The 19,624-nt window shown below is 48.5% G+C and overlaps 1 protein-coding gene across 4 annotated transcripts; it reads right to left on the bottom strand.

Moving 5' to 3' along the window:
* Positions 1–4,534: 4,534 nt before the first annotated feature.
* On the bottom strand, positions 4,535–19,502 carry ZBTB5 (zinc finger and BTB domain containing 5). 4 transcript variants are annotated; one of them, XM_042829407.1, is made up of 2 exons: positions 19,424–19,502; positions 4,535–11,305 (listed from the first exon to the last, which is right to left on the bottom strand). In XM_042829407.1, exon 2 carries the CDS (start codon positions 11,299–11,301, stop codon positions 9,277–9,279), a length of 2,025 nt encoding a protein of 674 aa, XP_042685341.1. In that variant the 5' UTR covers positions 11,302–11,305; positions 19,424–19,502; the 3' UTR covers positions 4,535–9,276. The 4 variants fall into 4 exon arrangements, with proteins under 4 accessions (XP_042685341.1, XP_042685343.1, XP_042685340.1 ...); XM_042829409.1 differs by lacking the exon at positions 19,424–19,502 and adding an exon at positions 19,251–19,293; XM_042829406.1 differs by lacking the exon at positions 19,424–19,502 and adding an exon at positions 19,107–19,228.
* Positions 19,503–19,624: the final 122 nt, after the last annotated feature.

Raw genomic sequence — 19,624 nt, 5'->3', positions numbered from 1 at the left:
GTAGAGAGCAGTGTTTCTCCAGAGCCTCCTCCACCAGGGGGAAGTTCTCCTGCCCTCTATAATTCCTGCCTCAGTTTTCACCCACACTTGTGATGGCATGTGTTAGTGCAAAAGAAGAAGTGGGCAGGTGCCAAGTCTCGGGAGGAGCACTGATGAGCACATTTCAAGGATCTGGGGCTTCACTGTGCTGTAGTCTGTCTCTCCCATACAGGAGAATTGGAGTGCTGTTCTCCTGCCCTCAGCAGCACCCTGCCCAAGCTGTGAATTTATGCTTGGGGAAGTGTACCAAGATGATACCGTTTCCTTCAGAGGAACAAATGGTGTCTGAGACATTGTGTCATTGTGTGGCACTGGAAGGAGGATTTCAACATGCATTTAAAAACAGTCCATTGGAAATCTTTCTCTGAAGGCATGTGTGCTGGGTGTCCACAGGGGCATTTCTCCTTTGCCACCTGCCACACAGCTGCAGTGCACAGGGCTGCATGGCAGGCAGCACGCTTGCCAGTTTGCCCAACAGGTGCTAAGCTGGTCTAGAGAACCTTGAAGGAAGGGCATAAGTGACTTGCAGGTGCTGCTGGCACTCCAGAAAGGATGGCAGAGCTGTTCTACATCCTTTCCATGAGCTCTGTTTGTCAGTGAGCACACTTGCCTTGCAGCTTGGCTTCAGGGCAGCCAGATGCTGATAGAGCTGAACTGTGCAAGACTCAGCATTTTTGAAGCTCCTAGTTCCAGGGAAATGGGAGTAGACAAAACCTCACTTTAAATGCCCATATGGCAAACTGAGTTTGTGGCCAAGGAGAAGAGTGCTGCAGTTTAACCCCAGAGATCAGCTGAGTACCACCCAGCTGCACACCCGCTGCCCCAGGAGGACCGGAGAGAGCATTGGGAAGGGAAAAAGCCATGAGTGCAAGCAGAGCAAGACAGCATGAGACTAGGCCCCAGAAGACAACAGTGCTGTGGGTTCTGCAGCTGGATACTTAGAATTATAGCATCACAGAATTGTTACTGTAGGAATAGACCTCTAAGATCAAAAAGTGCATTCCTTGCATGCAGCCACCTGGTCACTGAGTGCAAAGTGCTGGGAGCCACCAGGGGTTGGTCCTGCCCCAGCTCCGAGTGGGTGCTCTCAGCTGGCCATCTCTGTGACCACAACTTCATCTTCCCCACCTGTGACACACGTATGAGGATGAGAGCAGCTTTGCTTGAATGCTTTTCTTGTACCCATTCATCTGTGCCACTCGTCTCCTTTCTTCCCTGGCCAGTACCCATCAAAGTCCAGCAGCACACTGACCAGGATCTTCTAGATAGCCCATACAGGGAGGTTTTGATGTTTAACACTTTGCTGAGGGTGTTTGGTGTTACACAGCACTTTGATGCACTGAAATTGCTATGCACACATCGCACAGTGATGGTGATGACAGTGGGATCTCAGTGCCCATTGCCCACTTCCAGATGCTGTCTATCACCACCAGCCTCACCAGGCAGATGGGGCAGCTTGAACAGTGGCTGCCAGCTCTTGGCTCTCTGCTCAGAGCTTACATTGCAGCCAGCAACACAGCAGGGTGATCACCCCTTGCCAACACAGCAGCTGGTCCCCATCCTCATGCCACCCTCCAGCCAGCTCTAGGCCTCAGCCATGCACCCACAGGTTGCCCAGAAACAGTCCTTCTCCTGATGCCCAGCCATCCCAGAGGCAGTCTGGGATGGGAATGAACCGTAATGTGCCTCAATTGCTTAATTTGCTGTTACTGCTCAGCACTGGGATGTGAGTGTGAATGAAGGAGCTCAAGTCTGTAGCTCCAAGACAACCAGGAACTGTTTTCTAAGCCCCTGCTATGCACAGTAATCCCAAATCCCTGCAGAATGAGATGGGAGGGAACGCTGCAGGGTGCTAAGCTAAAAACAAAACCCGAAACCAAGAGAGATGCCTGTGCTTGGGAGTTCTGCTGAGCTCTCCTTGTACGCACAGTGCTGCCGTTCTGTCCTGTGGAAGGCCAAATTCTGTGCTTCATTTTCTCTTGATGCTCAATGGGCCATACTCTGATAGTAATAGAAGTTACTGCAAGATGTTTGTTAATTAGTTATCAGTGCTGGCTAGTTGCAGAAAGACCTGTGCTTCGTGCCCAGAGAGCATTCGATGCATTTGTCACGTTACCAAGCAAAGCGAATGAGACAGCAGTGTAGCATGAAGAGGCAGGCGTTCCTTGTTATAGCTCCAGGTGCATGGGTGATTGCTCCACCTGATGAGCGTGCCCAGGAGCAAAGCACATGATATACATGCAGCATTTGTGAAGTTTCACACAATTCCCACCAAGTGTCCCTCTATTCCTAGAATTGCTGTACAGATTAAATACTGCGTGTGTGTGCTGTGTTAAAATAGGGCTCTTCCAAGGGGCCTTTGGTGGTTGTGAGTTCCACTGGGAGGTGCAAAACGTCATGCATTAAGTGGGTCAGGCCCCATATTTGATCAAGAAATTATGCACAAAAGATCAGTGCTTGACTAATTATCATGTTGACCTTGTTACAGTGCCTGTATTATCAACCCCGGGGGAGGGAGGCCTCTGCCCAAACCTCTACCTGACAGGAAATTGTTTGTAGCTATTGGAAAACAGAAAGAAAATGTTTCTGGGCACTTCGGTGGGTGGAAACTTCCTAGAAATCATCAGGATTTATTTGAACGCTGAAAACCTTTGCTGTGTCAGATGAAAAAGCGTCTGCGAGTTTGTTGGCCTGCATGAATGCTCCTGGCATCGGTGCAGTTACTGCCATACTTCAGGACTCTGACAGAGTTATTCAAAGCTCAGCGTGATCCCTCAGGAGACGAGGAACAGTTCAGTGCAAGAGAGCTGCTGTACAAACCCGAGCACCAATTCCCCACGTGTGCCAAGGAGCACTGATAGAGCTGCGCAGGAGACTGCCTGAGTAGGAGAAGCACTTTTCAGGTGTTGTGCCATGGGGTCTCCTCAAGAGCAGCACTTTCCACAGCCGTGGATCATTTTGCTCTGGCAGCCATGCAAATTGTCACTCTGTCCTTTTAATAAAAATATTTTGCTTTCTAAAAATGCTTCCAAGCTGCCAGTTAGAAAACGCTAGCCCTGTCCTCCACCCCTGTCTGAATCCTCTGGACAGGTATGAGCACAACTGGCCGGAGATGAACTTGAAAAAAAAGAAAGTCAGGTTTTACCTGCATTTCACTGGAAAGTAGCAGCACCTTCCAGCAAATCTTCCTACAGCTCTGTGCTACCTCTGAAGAGCCCTCCCAACCTTCTCTGGGACAAAGCTGAGGTTTTTCCCCAGTGCTTCACAAGGTGATGGTGTTCCCTGGCCCTCCTCAGCACTACTTTCCCTTTGCCCATCAAACCTAAAGCTGTTGTATCACACAACAGTTCAGGCTCCTCAGCATCAAATCTAAATCTAAATCTAAATCTATTCGAAAAGCAAGCTACCACGCCAGCCTTCAGTCCTGCAGGCTCAAATACCTCAGCTGCCTCCTGCTGTAAGCCGGGAAGGTCATGGATGGGCATTCAATGCTGCTACCAAAAATAATCTTGCTGTTACCCAGCCACTTATTCCCTGTCCGTTGCCAGGAGGGGACTCCATCAGGGATATGATCCAGCTGAAAATAATGTGAAACGTTTCTATGGGAAAGGGGGGATACTTGCAGAATCCAAAAGCTTTCAAGTGATCCCTTTGCCAACTTTCCATTTGAGGAAGGAGATCCAGGCAACACATCCCCCCACCTCGATGCTGTGGCAGGAGCAAGGAGCCCTGGCAGCCCACTGGCTGGTAGTAGGGCATCTAAAACAAGTTGCAGGAGCACCCCTAATGTTGCCTCCAGAGCACAGAGGCAGGCAGAAGAGAGACCAGCTTTGAGCAGCACAGGCATGTGAGCCAGGGGGAGCAGCTCACAATGAATGGATGGGAGACCACCATCCTGCAGGACCCCTGCTGCCTCAAGTACTGCCCCACTGCTCGCTGGTTAAATATGTGCCCTCTCAAATGGCAAATGCAGGCCTGCTGTGAGCACTGGAGCACCGTGCCCCATCTGACAAGAATGTTTGCCTGCATTCTGATTCTGCACTGCTACGTTTTGCACTGAGAACCCAACCTGACAACACACGAATGTTGTTCTGTCAATCCACTGGCAAATGCACCAGGATAACAAGTAAAGCAAGCAGAACACAGCAGCACAGAAATGATTTTTGGAGGTTTCACAGTGCTAAGATGCTGACATCTTCAGGCAGGACCTCACTGGAAAGTTTAGAACAAAAGTCAGGGTGATATTTGGCCTGTTTGTCAGGCATGGAGGTGAGAAGCTCTGCATTTTGCAGTTCGGGATGGCGAAGTGGAGCTGCTGTTCTGAGATGCTGCTGCACACTGCAAGACAGGGTGAGCAGCAAGCCAGCTGCACTCCTGCGTGTGCTCCTCCAGAAGCACTGGGTGGGGATGAAGAAATAAAACGTGAGGTTGCTACTTTCAAGGATGCTCCAAATACAACCCTTTGTTTAAGAAAGGAGTCCTCCCACACGAGGTCTGATACTTCACAGCATGAAAGTTTATTATTAAAAAATAGACAAGATGTACAGTTTAATATGTTTACCTGCTCAACATTAGCTCCTAATTAACCTCCTTACTCACACCGCTTCTTTACTCCTACCTGCTGTAGGATTTCAGAAGCGCTGTAGGAAACAGTGAAAAAAATAATAGAAAAATCCCCAACAAACTGGTAGAAATGCAAGGAGGATAAATAATCAGCCAGAATGCTACTGATAAGGCGCGACAAGAAGATTAAGGTACAAAATTCTACATTTTACTGATGTTCCAGTGAGATCGGTTAGCATGCCTCAGTGCTTTCGGTCCCTTTACACCACATTACCAAGCTGCACGTGGCACATCCTGCTCCTTTTAGAAACGTGGCACATTTCTGCACGTCCTCAAAGACCACGGGCCGGGAGCACAGCCACTAAGGAAGGGAGTTCAGCCAATCACTCGTGGTGTTTCCACGCCCCTCCTTACCTTGGCTGCTCAAGGTGCCAATGACACGCGGGCAGACATGTGGCAATCTTCTCTACACAGAGAGGTGTCCCCACACGTTCCCCCTTTAGCTTACTGCTGCTGCACATTTAAACCAAGTGCAGAAAGCTTCCTGTGTTTCCTTTGGTCTGACAACGTCTGGTTTGGAAGCCTCGATGATGTTCGTAACTCATCCTCTTCAATGACTGTCGGGACTCTGGAGGAGGATTTTATTTTGCTTACTCTGATGGAAATCCAAAACGTTTAAGATTATTCGCTAAGGAGCACAAACTCCTTAAGACTGCTGAGTACCATAACAGAGGATACATTTACTACCCACAGAATTTAGAAAGAAAAAAGAGAAAGCTTGAAAATACATTTAAATTAATAGCAATCAGTTCCTCTGTGACGTCAAACATCTGCGTCCCCTGGGCGGAATGATGCACTAAAGCCCCAGTCCAGCTCCTTCATGGCAGAACAACATTTGTCAGCAGAAGTGCTCCAAAACGTCTCGCAGAGACCCAGGACGTGAAAGCTGGCAGTCCACGTGCACCTTTAGCAAGGGAAAGAGACTGCAAATGCTATTAGTTACAATGGCATCAAAGGGGAGAAAGTTATAACACTCATGTGGTTGTCTTGAGGAATAAAGGTTGCTCAATTTCTGCTTTACAAAGTGTACAGTGCTACTTTTTTTAAATTAAGTGTATGCTAGGGATTTTTTCGTTGTTGTTGGAAAGAAAAATTATGACACTACTTCAAAAGAAAGACTGGATTTGATAGCTACACCTTACATAGAGATGTAAGTAAACACGGAAAACGAGGCTCCATCCCTCTGCTCTGCTCCGAGGGACAATCTGCTGCTGAGGGGAAGTGAGTGTACAGGAGGGGAAATTAAAGCCTGCAGCTGAAGGGTGCCAAAGAAGAACAGTGAGCACGGGCAGTGGCACGGACCGGACTGACCACGGCCGTGTCTGGAAGCAGCAAGAGCCTATTTTACGCACTAAAACCACCATCACTAACTCCCTCTCGTTGAAAACAACAAAGCAGACAAAGACAAGCTCTTTCCAGACTTTTGTGTGTATGGAACTTTAAGATAGGAAATACAAATTGGTTAAAATACTGCTAAGAATAGCACAAACAAGAAACATACTTCACTTATCACTTAATACAAGTTTCTACAGAAAAATATTGGTGAAACATCCAGATCTTGCAGTATTCCAAGTATATATACATCCGGATATGTAAGTCCAAAATTTACTTTTTTCTTGGATTTAATTTAAGCACCTTCATTACACAGTGTTTTTTACTACAAAACAAGCAAACATACATTCAGAACCCTAAACTATTTTCATAATTAGCATACTTTAAAGCATTCTATGTCAAACAGATGCATCCAAAGTTGGTTTTCTTTTCAAGATACGCAATCTGCCTTAGCTGGAGCAAACAGCTCCCTGCATTACTGTTCACACCTAATGCAGCAACTTGATTTCTGCAGGTTATTTATTTAAATGCTTTCACTTTTACAAAATATTTTAGAAAAAAAAAAAAAAGGAAATTTGCACTTCAGTTTCTCATTCTTGAAATATGTTACTTCATGAACGTGTGGAGGACAACTTCCCAGCCCAGGCATTAGGCAAACCAAGCAGCAGTAAAGCATTACTGGAGCTTGTGATCTCTAATGCAGAGGAGCTCCTTCAAGAGGTTCAGACTGCAGGCAGCCTGCACTGTGGTGACGATGCCCTGGTTGAGTCCATGGTCTTGAGGAACACAGACCTGGAGAACAGCAGGTCTCTGAACTTCAAGAGAGCAAAATTCTGGCTAATTAAGGAATTACTGGCTGAGATCCTCTGGGAAGCTGTCCTGGGGGGGGGGAAAGGAACAAAACAGAGCTGTCAGCTCTCTAAGAATACGTTTCTGAGAGCGCAAGATCTCTCCATCCCCAAGTACAAGAAATCAAGCAGAGGAGGCAGGAAACTGACGTGGTTGTGCAAGGACCCGCTGGTCAAACTGAGGGAAGAAAAGGGAATGCAAAAGCTGTGGAAGCAGGGACGTGTGGCCTGGGAAGAACACGGGGATGCTGTCAGGATGTGCAGGGATGGGATCAGAAAAGCCAAGGCACGGCTGGAACTGCACTTGGCAAGGGATGTGAACATTAGCAAGAGGGGTACATAGGTCAGAAGAGACAGGCCAAGGAGAGGACATCTCTGAATAACAAGAAGGGAGAAATGCCTACAACTGAGATGGAAGAGGCTGAGGTAATCAGTGAGTTCTTGGCCTGTCCACTGGCAGCCAGGTTTCCCGTGTCTCTCATATCTGTGCACCTTCACATCCCTGAGCCACCGGGCAGCAGCCTGGGGGGACAAAATTCCTCCTGCTGTAAGAGAAGAGCAAGTACAAAACCACATGATGACACTGAACATGTACAGGTCCATGCGGCCGGATGACAAGCACCCCAGGGTTCTGAAGGAGCTGTGTGATGTGGTTGCTGAGACACTCTCCATCATATTTGAAAAGTCAAGGCTGTCAGGTGAAATCCCGGGTGATTGGTGACTCATTTTTTAAGGATCAAAAGGAAGACTGGGGGGAATTAGAAGCTGGTGAGCCTTACAGCTGTGCCTGGGAAGATCATGCAACAGAGCCTCCTGAAAGCTACATTAAGGCACAGGCCAGAAAAGGAGGTGATCTGAAACAGCCAGCATGGCTCCAACAAGGGCAGACTGTGCCTGGACCACTCTGGATGACGGAGTGATAGAACAAGTGAACAGGGAAAGACTGATGCCTGGACTTCTGGAATGCCTGACAGGGTCCTTCACCACATCCCTATCTCTGAATTAGATCCTGAAGGGTGGACTATATCGTGGATAAGGAATCGGCTGGATGTCACAGCCAAAGGCTGCAGTCCACTGCTCTGCATCCAGCTGGAGGCCGGTCGCGAGGGGCGTTCCCCAGGGATCCATCTTTGGACTGCTGCTTTTAACGTCTTCTTCAAAGACCTGGACACTGGGATTGAGGGCACCCTCAGCACACGTGCTGATGACACCAAGCTCAGCAGTGCAGTTGGCACAACAGAAGGAAGGGACGCCATCTAAAAGGACCTGAACAAGCTTGAGATCGGGGCCCATGTGAACCTAATGAGGTTCAACAAGGTCAAGTGCAAGATGCTGCACAATGATAGGGGCAATCTCAAGGACACATACAGACTGGGAGAAGAACTCCTTGAGAGCAGCCCTGTGGAGAAGGACTTGGGCTCCTTGTTTGGCAGAAAGTTGGGCATGAGCCAGCAGTGTGTGCCTGCAGCCCAGACAGACAGCTGTATCCTGGGCTGCAGCAACACAGGGGTGGCAGCAGGGCAGGGAGGGGACTGTCCCCCTCTGCTCTGCCTTTGTGAGGCCCCAGCCAGAGTATTGTATTTGGGTCTGGGGCCCCCAGTACAAGACAAAGAGCAGGTGGAGTGGGTCCAGAGAAGGCCACGAAGATACTGGAGGGCTGGAGAACTTCTCTGACAAAGACAGGCTGAGAGCTGGGATTGTTCAGCCTAAACAAAAGTCTCCAGAGAGATCTCACTGCAGCCTTCCAATACCTGGAGAGCCCTGCAGGAAACCTTGGGAGGGGCTTTTCCTCAGGGAGTGTAATGATGGGACATGGAGTAATGGCTTTACACTAAAAGAGAGTAGGTTTAGATTAAATATGAGGAGGAAAATTTTCACTATCAAGGGTAGTGAGGCACTGGAACAGGCTGCCCACAGAAGTTCTGGATGCCCCATTTGTGGAGGCTGGGTGGGGCTCTAGGCAACCTGATCAAGTGGGTGGCAACCCTGCCCACGGCAAGGAGGTTGGAACTCGATGATCTTTAAGGTCCCTTCCAACTCATGCCATTCCATTCTTCTGTGAGACAATTACACTCTCACTCCCTCCACTCCTCTGTTTTGCAAAGGAAATTCAATGTAGGGACCGTATCCCCATTGAGCCCCAAGCCTGCATGTACATAACAATAATGTTTTACATACCTACAGACTTCTGAGGACCTCAAAGTTATTTGCTAACAGTTGTCTAATCCTCACAACACCCCTGTGAGGTAGGTATGGTATTATCCCCAATTTATAGAATCAAGACTTTAGCGTGTGGCACAACCACACACAACTGTTCACAGACCTACGAAAGCAGCTTCTTAGCTTGAGCAAAATAGTGTTAATGCTCCTGCAGTGCTTCAGAGAGTTAAGAGTTTGTACTGGCACTCTCATTCAGGCTGGGAGGTGCAAGCAGTTAAAGCAAAGTGCTAGGTAGGTTGCTACTCTGCCACCTCAGGCAGGTTGTTTTGGAATGTTTGTAAAGGTGGCTGGACTGACTGAACCGTTTGCCACACTTCAGGCAGGCATAAGGCTTTTCTCCTGTGTGCACACGGATGTGTTTCTTACAGTCCGTCAAGGTCAAAAAAGTCTTGCAGCAGATCTTACATGCATATTTGCGCGCACCTTCTACAACCAAGACATTGTGCTCAGATAAGGCTTTCTTGCATTTCGAAAGAACATCTGCAGACGCCCGTGTCAACTGCGGAGGACCAGGCTGCGAAGGATGCCCATTCTCAAAAGAAGTGGAGCCATTGATGATCAGCTGGGAACCAGGCGAGTTATCCTGCAGCTGGGAGCTCCTGACGGAGGTTACAACAGGCATTTTGGGGGCTATGCGGCGGTAGCCAGGAAAGCTACTGGCTCCCCCTCTTACAGAGCCTATCATCGCCCTCGACAGAGAATGCAGGCCCAAGCCTGACCTTGGAAAGTCCATACCAAACTGTTCTGCAGCCCGGTACCCAGAAGTCTGTACACAGGGAAGACCCATCACATCCTGCATTGGTCTAACAAAATGGGATTCCGCAGGCTCACTGAAGGGATTCTCAACATGAGAGACTGTGGCAGACGAGTGACCGCCAGTGGGCCCTGACTCTGGACTCATCAGGAAAGAAGCATCACTGTCCATTCTACAGTCACTCGTTGTGTTTGGAATGTTGTCATCAGTAGTTTGACTAGCACCATAGCTGCCACCTCTGCCTTTATTCAGAAAATTGGAGATACTGAAAGTAGACTTGTGTTCCAGGTTATTTGACACCTCCATAATATGGATATCTCCTACCCGGTCTGTAGTAGACTGCGGATCAGAAAAGCTACGATCGCTGCTCTCAGGACTCAGCTCTATCTTCTCTGCACTCACAACTCCTCCTTCCACTTCAACAGACTCGCTGCCTTCTGCTTGGGAAGTGACGTCACTCACCTCATCCTGAGGCTCCGGGGAACTCAAGGGCTCAGATTTAACCACCACCCTCATGTGCTCTTTTTCATTTATGCTGACCTCTGGATTGTCACATGGGAAGTTGTTTTTCTCAGACGCGGCCTCCTGGTCAAAGCTGGTTTCCACTTGTGTTGCCTGTGATGCCATGGACATCTGTGAAATATTTCCTCCACTGTTGTCTGACTGGCTGGGCACTTGAGTATCTTCCTGAGCACCGAAAGACTGGTCAAACATAATATTATTGTCCTCCTGGTTATCAGCAACAGCATCAGCCTTAGAGTTGTCCACTATCTTCAGCGAATCTGGTGAGAAGAAATCTTCTCGTGAATGAACAACTGACTGCCCACTCTCTGCAGCCACGTCAGAAACAGCCTCATCTATGGCAGGCCTCATTCGCTGCCTGGCCCGATCTTCAGAGGACTGTTTACGCTTGTGGAGACGGCGAATAGGAAAAGCGGAGCGCTGCTCTATGTTGCTTCTCATGGTGGAACTCATGGCGCTCGGCTGCTCCTCTGAGCTCTGAGTGGAATTCAACGCGGAGCTCACAATGCTCAGCCCAAGCTGCTGAAGCATGAAAGACCTCTGAATGCGTGCGTTTTGCTCTTGAACCCTGTCACTGGGCGGAGACATCGGCAGCGTCCTGGTAGTAAGGTAGTGCTTGCATGCTTTAACAACGGAGTTCAAATGCAAGTGAGATGCAGCCAGCAAGATATCCATAACGTTGCTCTCTCCGAGCATAAGTGTGGAAGTGTACATCATGTCTATGAGGGCAGCAAAAGCTTCTGCTGTCACCACTTCGCTATCCAGCTGAATCATATTCATGGTTTGATCTCCTTCTGCTACAGTGAAGAGAGCTCGGAAGTGTGTACTACATGCTGCTAAAACGGAGCGATGGGCTTTGAAATGCCTGTTTCCCACCACAATGACACAGTCACAAAGTTGGCCGTGAAGTCTCTGGTAGTTGAGCTGCTGAAAGATTTGCTCAAAGTGTCCCGGAAAATCCATGATCCTATAAAACAGAAGAGAAGAGACAATAATATTAAAAACGGCTGAGGTTCTACCTAAGTCACAGAGGGACTGGGTTTAAAAACGAAAGATGATGGCTAAAAAGCAGATGCACAGTAACCAATTCATCAACTGCCACACCGCTGCTGTATCAGAACTAGCCATCTCCCAAAGGAACACATGGGAGAGAAAAACAAGACTGTCATGGAGCTATCGGCACAACAGCTACCCCAGTGCCAGACTTGTCGTGGGCAGCTCCACTGCAAGCTGCGCAACGCCATTCATCCTCCTGTTAACTGCCGTCCAAACTGTAAGATATTCTTCAGTCAAATATTTAATCCTGGTTTAATTAAAAAAACAAAACAACAACAAAAAAACCTGTAATCATTAGGTCATGCAAAATGTGACAAAGCACCCCCTGCTTCCCAGCTGTCAGACTGGAGAAAAGCATCAAGCTGATGTTCCCAAGCCAAAGATGCAGCTGCACTCACCTGCCTACCACTTCTCCACGGCACACAACACACACCACAGCTACGAGCCTGAGGAAGATTTCGCCATGTACTGCACTACACTGGGAACCCTGCTCCCTGACAAAAAGAATGGAGCTTTATGTAAACACAGAAAAGCAGGAATTCCTGCCAGCAGAAGTCAGAGATGGCTGAGAAGCATTTGCCTCAGACCTTAATTGGTTCCTAGGTATTTTAAAAGCTGAAGGAAATTGCATTTTATGCCTTCCAACAGTGCTGAGGGTCCAGCCTTACTGAGGCATCAAAAATCCCTTAGTTCAGCAACACAAAAGCTATGATGTCTGAATGCCCCAAGTAAGCAGTGTAATGAGATTAAATAAGTACTCTGTCAATCTCCCTTATCCCTGTAGATTAAGATATGTAATAAAATGGAAGAGTTTGAAACAAAACTGTTTTTTTTAAGATGCAACAATACAGATAGCAAGTGATTTTATTTCTCTCTCACTACAAATGTTTGAAAGTAAAGCAGGGCATCTTCAAACAGAAACGGTACCAGGACAGAAAGATTTTAGAATGGCACAGCTTTTATTTCTGCACATTTTCTCTAAGAGAAGTGTAACACATGGAAAAGTGAGGAAATCCTTTCTGCATTCTTTCTGAATAGCAGAGGAAACAGGCAGCAGACCCTGAAACTTAGTGACATCAGGCAACAAGAAAGAAAGATCATAGAGGGAATGCAAAATGAGCTACAAGCCCCAGGGGCAGAATACGACACTTGTAGAGGACACTGCTGCTCTAGCAACCAGTGCTGCCAAACAGCCGTCTGCCTTCCCACGTCAGGATAAACTAATGGCCTGCTTTGTTCCATCCACCACCATGCTACGACTTCCTCTTCTGCAGCCTGGAGGAAGGCTTCTCTGGAAAGTCAAAAATGGACTGCTAAACACCTCCTTATTTGTCTTCTTTGCTTGCTTCTGAGATGGGCCAGGTGTTACACCAGAGAGAACACTCTGCCCATGGCTTCAGGAGTTAAAAACAAGATCTAGGGAGAGTTTAGGAAGAGGAGAAGCAGACAGGGAGGCCCTGCAATTGCCCCAACACCAAAGAAATTATTTCTCCCTCTCCCTGTAGGCTACCATCACTGCTGTATCTGCTTATGCTTGAGGGACCTGGATCCTGGTCAACTTCCTTTCAACTCACTCTCCCTCCAGTCAACCATTTAACATTCAAGGATGACCTGCCCAGTTCCAGTGCTGTGGTCTGTAGACAGGAGATCCTAGAGAACACCAAGAACCTACCAGCACAAGACACAGAAGCTCCTTCTCCTGAAGGCTGGAATCAACACTGCTTTTCAGCTACAACAGCCTCACAAAATGTGTCAGCACTGAACCACAACCACCACCTCCTGCAAAGGCAGCCAAGGCAGGAGAGTGTGCTGCACCTACAACTGAAAAAGAGGTTGTTCTTGTTGCACCTTCACTGCAGATGCACAGAAGTGCAGGACCCAGCAACAACTGCTTCATTTCCCAAGGTCATCAGGTGCAAAGCAGGACAGGCAGCCAAGCACTCCCCAGTCTGCGTAATTCCAGGTCATCTCACAGAGCTTCAGGCACTGCAATACATATAAAACACAGAGCTCACGCATTGCCTGTAACAAACAGTGTGAGGAAACAGCCTCCTTCTCCAGATGGTGCAATAATGCACTCAAACTAATGTGCAGTGCACACTGGTTGGAAAAAGAAAAGTAACACATTTGAGCCAGAGATGACGGGAAAGATGTGATTTCGGAATCAGAAAATGCTCCTGCTTGAAGCCACCAAGAAATGACTGAGCCCTCAGTGTGCCTGGAACAAGACAACCTCCAGTTGTGCTTCAAGTAGTGCTAATCTGGCTTCACATTTTTTTATTTCACCATGAGGGCTCAAGTCCTCAAACCAAAATCCACAAACACAGACCCCACAGAGCACTTGAGGTCTTGCACAAGATTCGTTTGAAAAGCAGAAAGCTAAGTTTGAGTCATATACATATTAAATATCATACACATACAGTACGGTGTGAGATATGGACTACTTCAGATTAGTAAATATATGCAAAGTCTCTAAGTCAATAGCAAATGTTTCTGATAGGTCTATTTCTGGCATACACGGTCCTGAGGTCTCAGTCAGACCTCAACTTTCAGCAAAACCTGGCCACAGAGACTCCCCTGAAGCACTCACAGGCAGCACAGCCTCTTCATTCCACTCAGAACAACTCCAAGCACTACATGTCTCTCTGCAGATACCAACGCAAAAGATTCCATGATCCTACAGTCCCAAGATCCTATGACTGAGTCAGGTATCCCATCAATGTACCAGCGTCTATCCAGATTTAGGACGTGGATGCTTCCGACTGTGAGAAATGGATCCAGCAGCCAGTTTCTGCAGCCTTCATGAAGCTCACACACAGCTTCCAGTTCACTTTCTAGGGACCCAGGGAATGTTGGATGAATGTTACTGCTGAATCACATTTCTAGAATCATATCATAGGACCAAAGAATGGTTTGGGTTGGAAGGAACCCTTAAGATTATCCAGTTCCAACCCCCTGCTATAGGCACTAATACTCCCCTGGGCAGCCTGTACCAATCAGTGGTCCACCACCCTCAGAGGAAATAATTTCTTTCAAATATCCAGTCCAAATCTACTCTCTTTAAACTAGTGCTCCTTGTCCCGCCAATTCCCTCCTGACAGTGTCCCTCTTTAGCTCTCAGGTGTCAGCACCCACTAAGAGTTTTTGGTTTAACATTGTATGATGTCACCAGGCAATGGATGCAACCTCACGGCCCTCCACTGCATACATTGAGTCATGGCAGAGCCTAGCCCAACTCAGCTTGTACCTGGCCTCTGGCTGAGTGTGTCTGTGAGGTATGAACCTATTGAGATGTTCTTGGGTTGTGCTGTGTGCCTCTGGCAGATGTTCTCAGTTCTCAGCCCACCCCCACAGCATCGCCTGTGTCTCACCAGCGCTGCCTGGCTCAGGCAGCCAGGACTCACAGTGTGCTCAAGGTAGTGGAGATGTTTCCAACCTCCCCGCCATGGACTGCTCGTGTCCCACCAGACAAGGCTGTCCAGGGCCCATCCAGCCTGGTTTTGGGCACTTGCAGTGACAGGACACCCACAGCTTCTCTGCACAGCCTGAGCCAACGCCTCACCACCCTGTGAGTAATGTTCTCTTAATACATAACCTAAGTCTCCACTCGTCCAGCTTAAACACCTTGTCCTACCATTACACTCTCTGCAGAGGAGTCAAAGTCAGCTTCCCTGTGGGGCCCTGGAACTGGAAGGTAACAGCAAAGTCTCCCTTCAGCCTTCCCTTCTTCAGGCTGAACAGGACCAGCTCCCTCTGCCCTTCACTGCAGGAGAAGTACTCAACCCCCTGATCATCTTGGTGGCCCTCCTCTGGGCCTGCTCCAACAGCTCCGCATCCTTGCTGTGCTGGGGGCCCCGGGCCTGGACGCGGTGCTGCAGAGGCAGCCTCAGCAGGGCAGAGCAGAGGGAACAGTGCCCTCCCTGCCCTGCTGCCACCCCCTGCAGCCCAGGATACAGCCGGCTGTCTGGGCCGCAAGCACACACACACTGCTGGCTCATGCCCAATTTTCCGCCCACCACAGCACCCAACTCACCTGCAGGGCTGCTCCCAATCAGTTAATTGCCTAGACTGCATTCCTGTCTGTGATTACCCTGATCAGCGGCACCACTTTGATAGATACACCTGAAATACACAATTAAAAGCTAGACCAAAAAAAAAAGCTTGGGGTTTTTTTGTTTGTTTGTTTGTTTTTTTCCATCATATAAACAAAAGATATTTGCATCTCTGAGCCCATTCACAAAAAATTACGTATTTAGGTGCTTTTGCTATTCTAAAGTGCCAAACCTGCAGGAATTCCTAGCAGAAAGCCAATACTTGACAGTGTGCCAATACAGTATTAATAACTGTTGAGCAATTAGCTTAAAATCACATTTTACAAAACATTACCATAGAATTGTGCCGTGTTTAACCACTGTGCTACAATTAAAGCATCTCTGAAAAAGCTTTTGCAAAGTCTGAAGCACGAATCTGGATCTACACAGGAATAACTGGTAACAGCAGTTACCTGTACACAGGTAACAGCAGTTAGCTCTCCACGGGCAGTCATGCTTTTCGAATAAAAAGAAGAAAATCAGGCTGGCTGGACAGTAGTAAACTAGACACAGAAAGAAATGGAAACCCTAAGTTTCTTCAACATTTTGAGCAAGTTTGACCACTTTGAAGCATGACTCACTCTCTGACCTAATGGCATTTCCAAACTGTGGGAAAAAGGGGATCTTTAGTTAGCAGTAGCTTAAATGAATTCCAGCCTTGTTCCGTACAACTAAAGCAGCCACCATGTTACCTTCACATCAGCACCAATACGCCAAACGCCTGCCGTGAAAAGCATTCTTTGTGTGTGAAAATGACACAGAAAAACATCAGCAAGTAACAATCCTGATGACTGACAATTTAACTCAGAGCAGCTCATTTAAGTTTTTGCTTTGCCAGGTGTCACACATCGTTCATCTCACAGCGTTTGTCTCCATATAATCAGGGAGGACGAATTACCACTTGCCTAAGAATCAGAAAACTGCACTGCAAAAGCTGCTGCTGGCTGTACCCACCTTCCAGAGGAGTTTACTTTACAATGTCATATTCTCTCATCATTTGAAAAGTATTAAAAACCCATATTGCAATCTATAGCAACACTAGCCTCTCAATAAGCAGCAACAGCCTAGCCTTGTCAGCTGCAAACAGCAGCTCTAAATGGAACACATGAAAGCTTTCTAAAAAATGCTAGGTATTTCTTAGACACTCTTGATTATCCAGAAGAACTGACAGCATCTTGATGGCAGGGTGTGAAAGCCGTCATGGTTTTCTTCACCACTTCCCAGCTCTGTGATGCACATTCTGGTCTCTGGACCCTAGGGTGCATCATCACACTTCAGCAGAAGGCTCAGTAACAGAACAGAACGTGACTGTGCTCTGATATCCTATCTGCCACGAAGGCTGTGTCTCTGCAGCTCCTCAGCACACACACACTGCTGCAAAGACAGTGCAACAGACCTCTCAACAGACTAAACAGTACTTCTTTCAGATTACTGCTCCAGCTACAAGGTCAGTACCACTGTCTTAAAGACAACAGTTTCTTTAAAAGTTACAAAAGCAAGGTTCCAGGAAATCAATAAAGAAGAAAAGATGGATTCTACTTTTGGTCTTCAGCCTAGGAAGCCAGAAAACTGTATCAAGATATGAGAAAACAAACTTCCCAACAACACAAAGGCTTTGTAGGAGTGACACAATGACACACTTTAACAAAACTAGTATCATCATCATCATCAGTTGATTTTTTTACGCAGGGGACAGCAGGCAAGGCTGCTGCACAAAACTGGCAACAATGCCGTGTAAAGGCATGGAAAGATAAACTACCATCAGTGAGAATCTGAATGTACAGTTACCAGCTCGGGCAACCTTCCTCCTGCTTCACGACTCTGTAGCAGCACGCACCAGGAACCACCCTGCTCTCAGAGAACGGCCACTGAAAAAAAAACTCAGTTGCCACCTTCTCCACGCAGGAATCTCGGTTCACTGCACGGGAATTACAAACAACGGGCAGAACCAGAGATCTGCACGGAGCACCAAAGGTGAAAGCAGGCACAGGCAGCTCAGCATCACCATCACATCTGCTCCCTCAGTATGATGATTCTAACGCCAGCTCCTCCAGTTTGCTCTTTACTGAAAGTTTTTAAACAAACTCTGCCCCACCTCCCGGATGATTCCCACAGTGCCTTGGTGAAAGGCTTTAAACACTTGGTAGAATTAGAAACTAGTGTCAATTGCTGAAGAACACTGTTTTTGCCATGTATCAGAATAATAAAAACTACTTGACACCTCCACAAAGGCTGCCTTAGTATCTTCTTTTCAACCTAAGGATGTAACTGTATCCACATAACTGATCCAACCAAAGGCTGCTGGATTTTATCTGAGAATGGCTGAATTATCTGCTTATGGTTTTCCAAAACTCACTTAAAAAACTCTAACCATGTCATTCCACCTACAGAAAGAAGTCAGTCTACACGAATGACTTAAAAGGCTCCGTGTATTTCATGACTGCTGTTCCAAAAGTAATGCCTTCTATTTTATTGTGTTGGCCCAGAACACCATAGCTGGATGTTGGTGGGATGGCAGCAGAGGTTGAACCTTCACACCAACATTCTGTTACAGCCATGTGACAGGAGGGGCAGTCTGACAAAATGGCAACTAACACGGAAGCACATACGAAGCAGAAATGTACCGCTGAATTCCTCCATACAGAAAAACCAGCACCCAACAACATTCATCAACACTTGTTGAACTTTTACGGAGATCAAAGAGAGGGCGTGAGCACAGTGAGGTAATGGATGATGCGTTTCAGCAGTGGTGACAACTGTCACCTCCACTGGTGCAGATTCAGATGAGGGTGGCATGTGAGTCCTTGCTCAGCACTGGAGAGAATGACTTGCTAATGGTGGTGAGAGTGTTGAAAAATGGTGTTTGGTAACGGCCAAACCAAAGTGACCTATCTGTTGTAGTTTCCACGGGAATAAACAGGAGGCATTACTTTCAGAGCAACCTACGCAGCACACATGATGATGTGAAATGGAAATATTTTATTAAATAACAATTGCCATGATTTTCATGTGCGGATGCTGAATTAAAGTCCTTCTGAACAATTCCAAAAGGGCAGAGGAAGAAATTAAGCACATCCAGTCAGCTCCAAGACAGAACTGCGTACTGTGCTTAATACAGACATCAGTGCCGACTGACCTTTCTCCTGTAAGAGACAGACTTACAGCACTGTGCCACAGCAGCAGAATGGCTCCCAGCTTATCCACCACACGGGTCTGTCAGCATGAGACACAACCCACCAGCTGTGAGGTGCCTGTAACAGACGCCCCGGGCCGTTCACCAGAAACACCAGGTAGGGAGGGAGCTGCCGTGTGCTATCAGTGCAGTCAGTACCTCCCTCCCAAGCGCCATCCTTCACAGCACAGCTACGACAAGCAACGCAGTAACTACACAAACGTGAGACAGGAAGGCCTGCTCTCTCGCACTCCACCTCAGGATCCTTTTCCCCACGGTCCAGGCCGTCACACGAACTCCGGGGAACGGCTGCTGTCTGCAGACGGCTCCCGTACACGCCAAGGCTGCACGCCAGGAGTCCCTTACGTTCCCCCCCCTCCCGTTAAAACATCCCGGCGCTGCATCCCTCCCTCAGAGGACCGCTCCTGCGCACCGCCGCCGTTACAGACCCGAACAGCTCTGCTCCAGGCTCCACCTCCGGCGCCGGTAAAGCGATGCTTGCGGCGGAGCCGGGCCGGACACTGGCAGCCCGCAGAAGACCCCAGCGGCGGGAATTCCCGCAGACGGCAGCCCCGGCCCTGCTCCCAGCTCACCGTCCGCGAGGGCCCTGCGCGCACCAAACCCACCGCGCGCCGACTCTCCGTCTGGGGGCGGAGCCGCGCCCGGCGCAAGCGCGTGAGACCCGCCGCGCCCCGCCCCGCGCGCCACCGCCCCGCGAGCCCCTACCTGCCCCCCCCACCCCGATTCTCGCCGGCAACCCGCTCACCCGCGATCCCCGCCCCCAGCCGCTGCCTCCGCACGGCTTGTGGGAAGGGGAGCGGCGGCGCACTGGGCGGCGGGAAGGGCCGGGCGCGGCCCTGCTCCTCGGCCCTGCGGCCCCGTAGCCCGCTCCCGTGACTCCTCCCCCACTCCCACCCTTGCGCCGCGTCGGCCGGAAATAACGCAATCGCGCCTCGAGCTCCGGAAA

The sequence above is a fragment of the Centrocercus urophasianus genome, unplaced genomic scaffold (assembly GCF_019232065.1).
Source record: "Centrocercus urophasianus isolate 14NV4802_14NV808 unplaced genomic scaffold, USGS_Curo_1.0 seq_31, whole genome shotgun sequence".
In the NCBI taxonomy this organism is placed as follows: Eukaryota; Metazoa; Chordata; class Aves; order Galliformes; family Phasianidae; genus Centrocercus; species Centrocercus urophasianus.
Note: the sequence above shows the minus strand (reverse complement) of the source record. Positions and strands in the feature narration are given on the sequence as shown.

Bases quoted from the DNA above. Each gene is read 5' to 3' on its own strand.
- ZBTB5 (XM_042829407.1), bottom strand. From the start codon at position 11,301: ATGGATTTTCCGGGACACTTTGAGCAAATCTTTCAGCAGCTCAACTAC.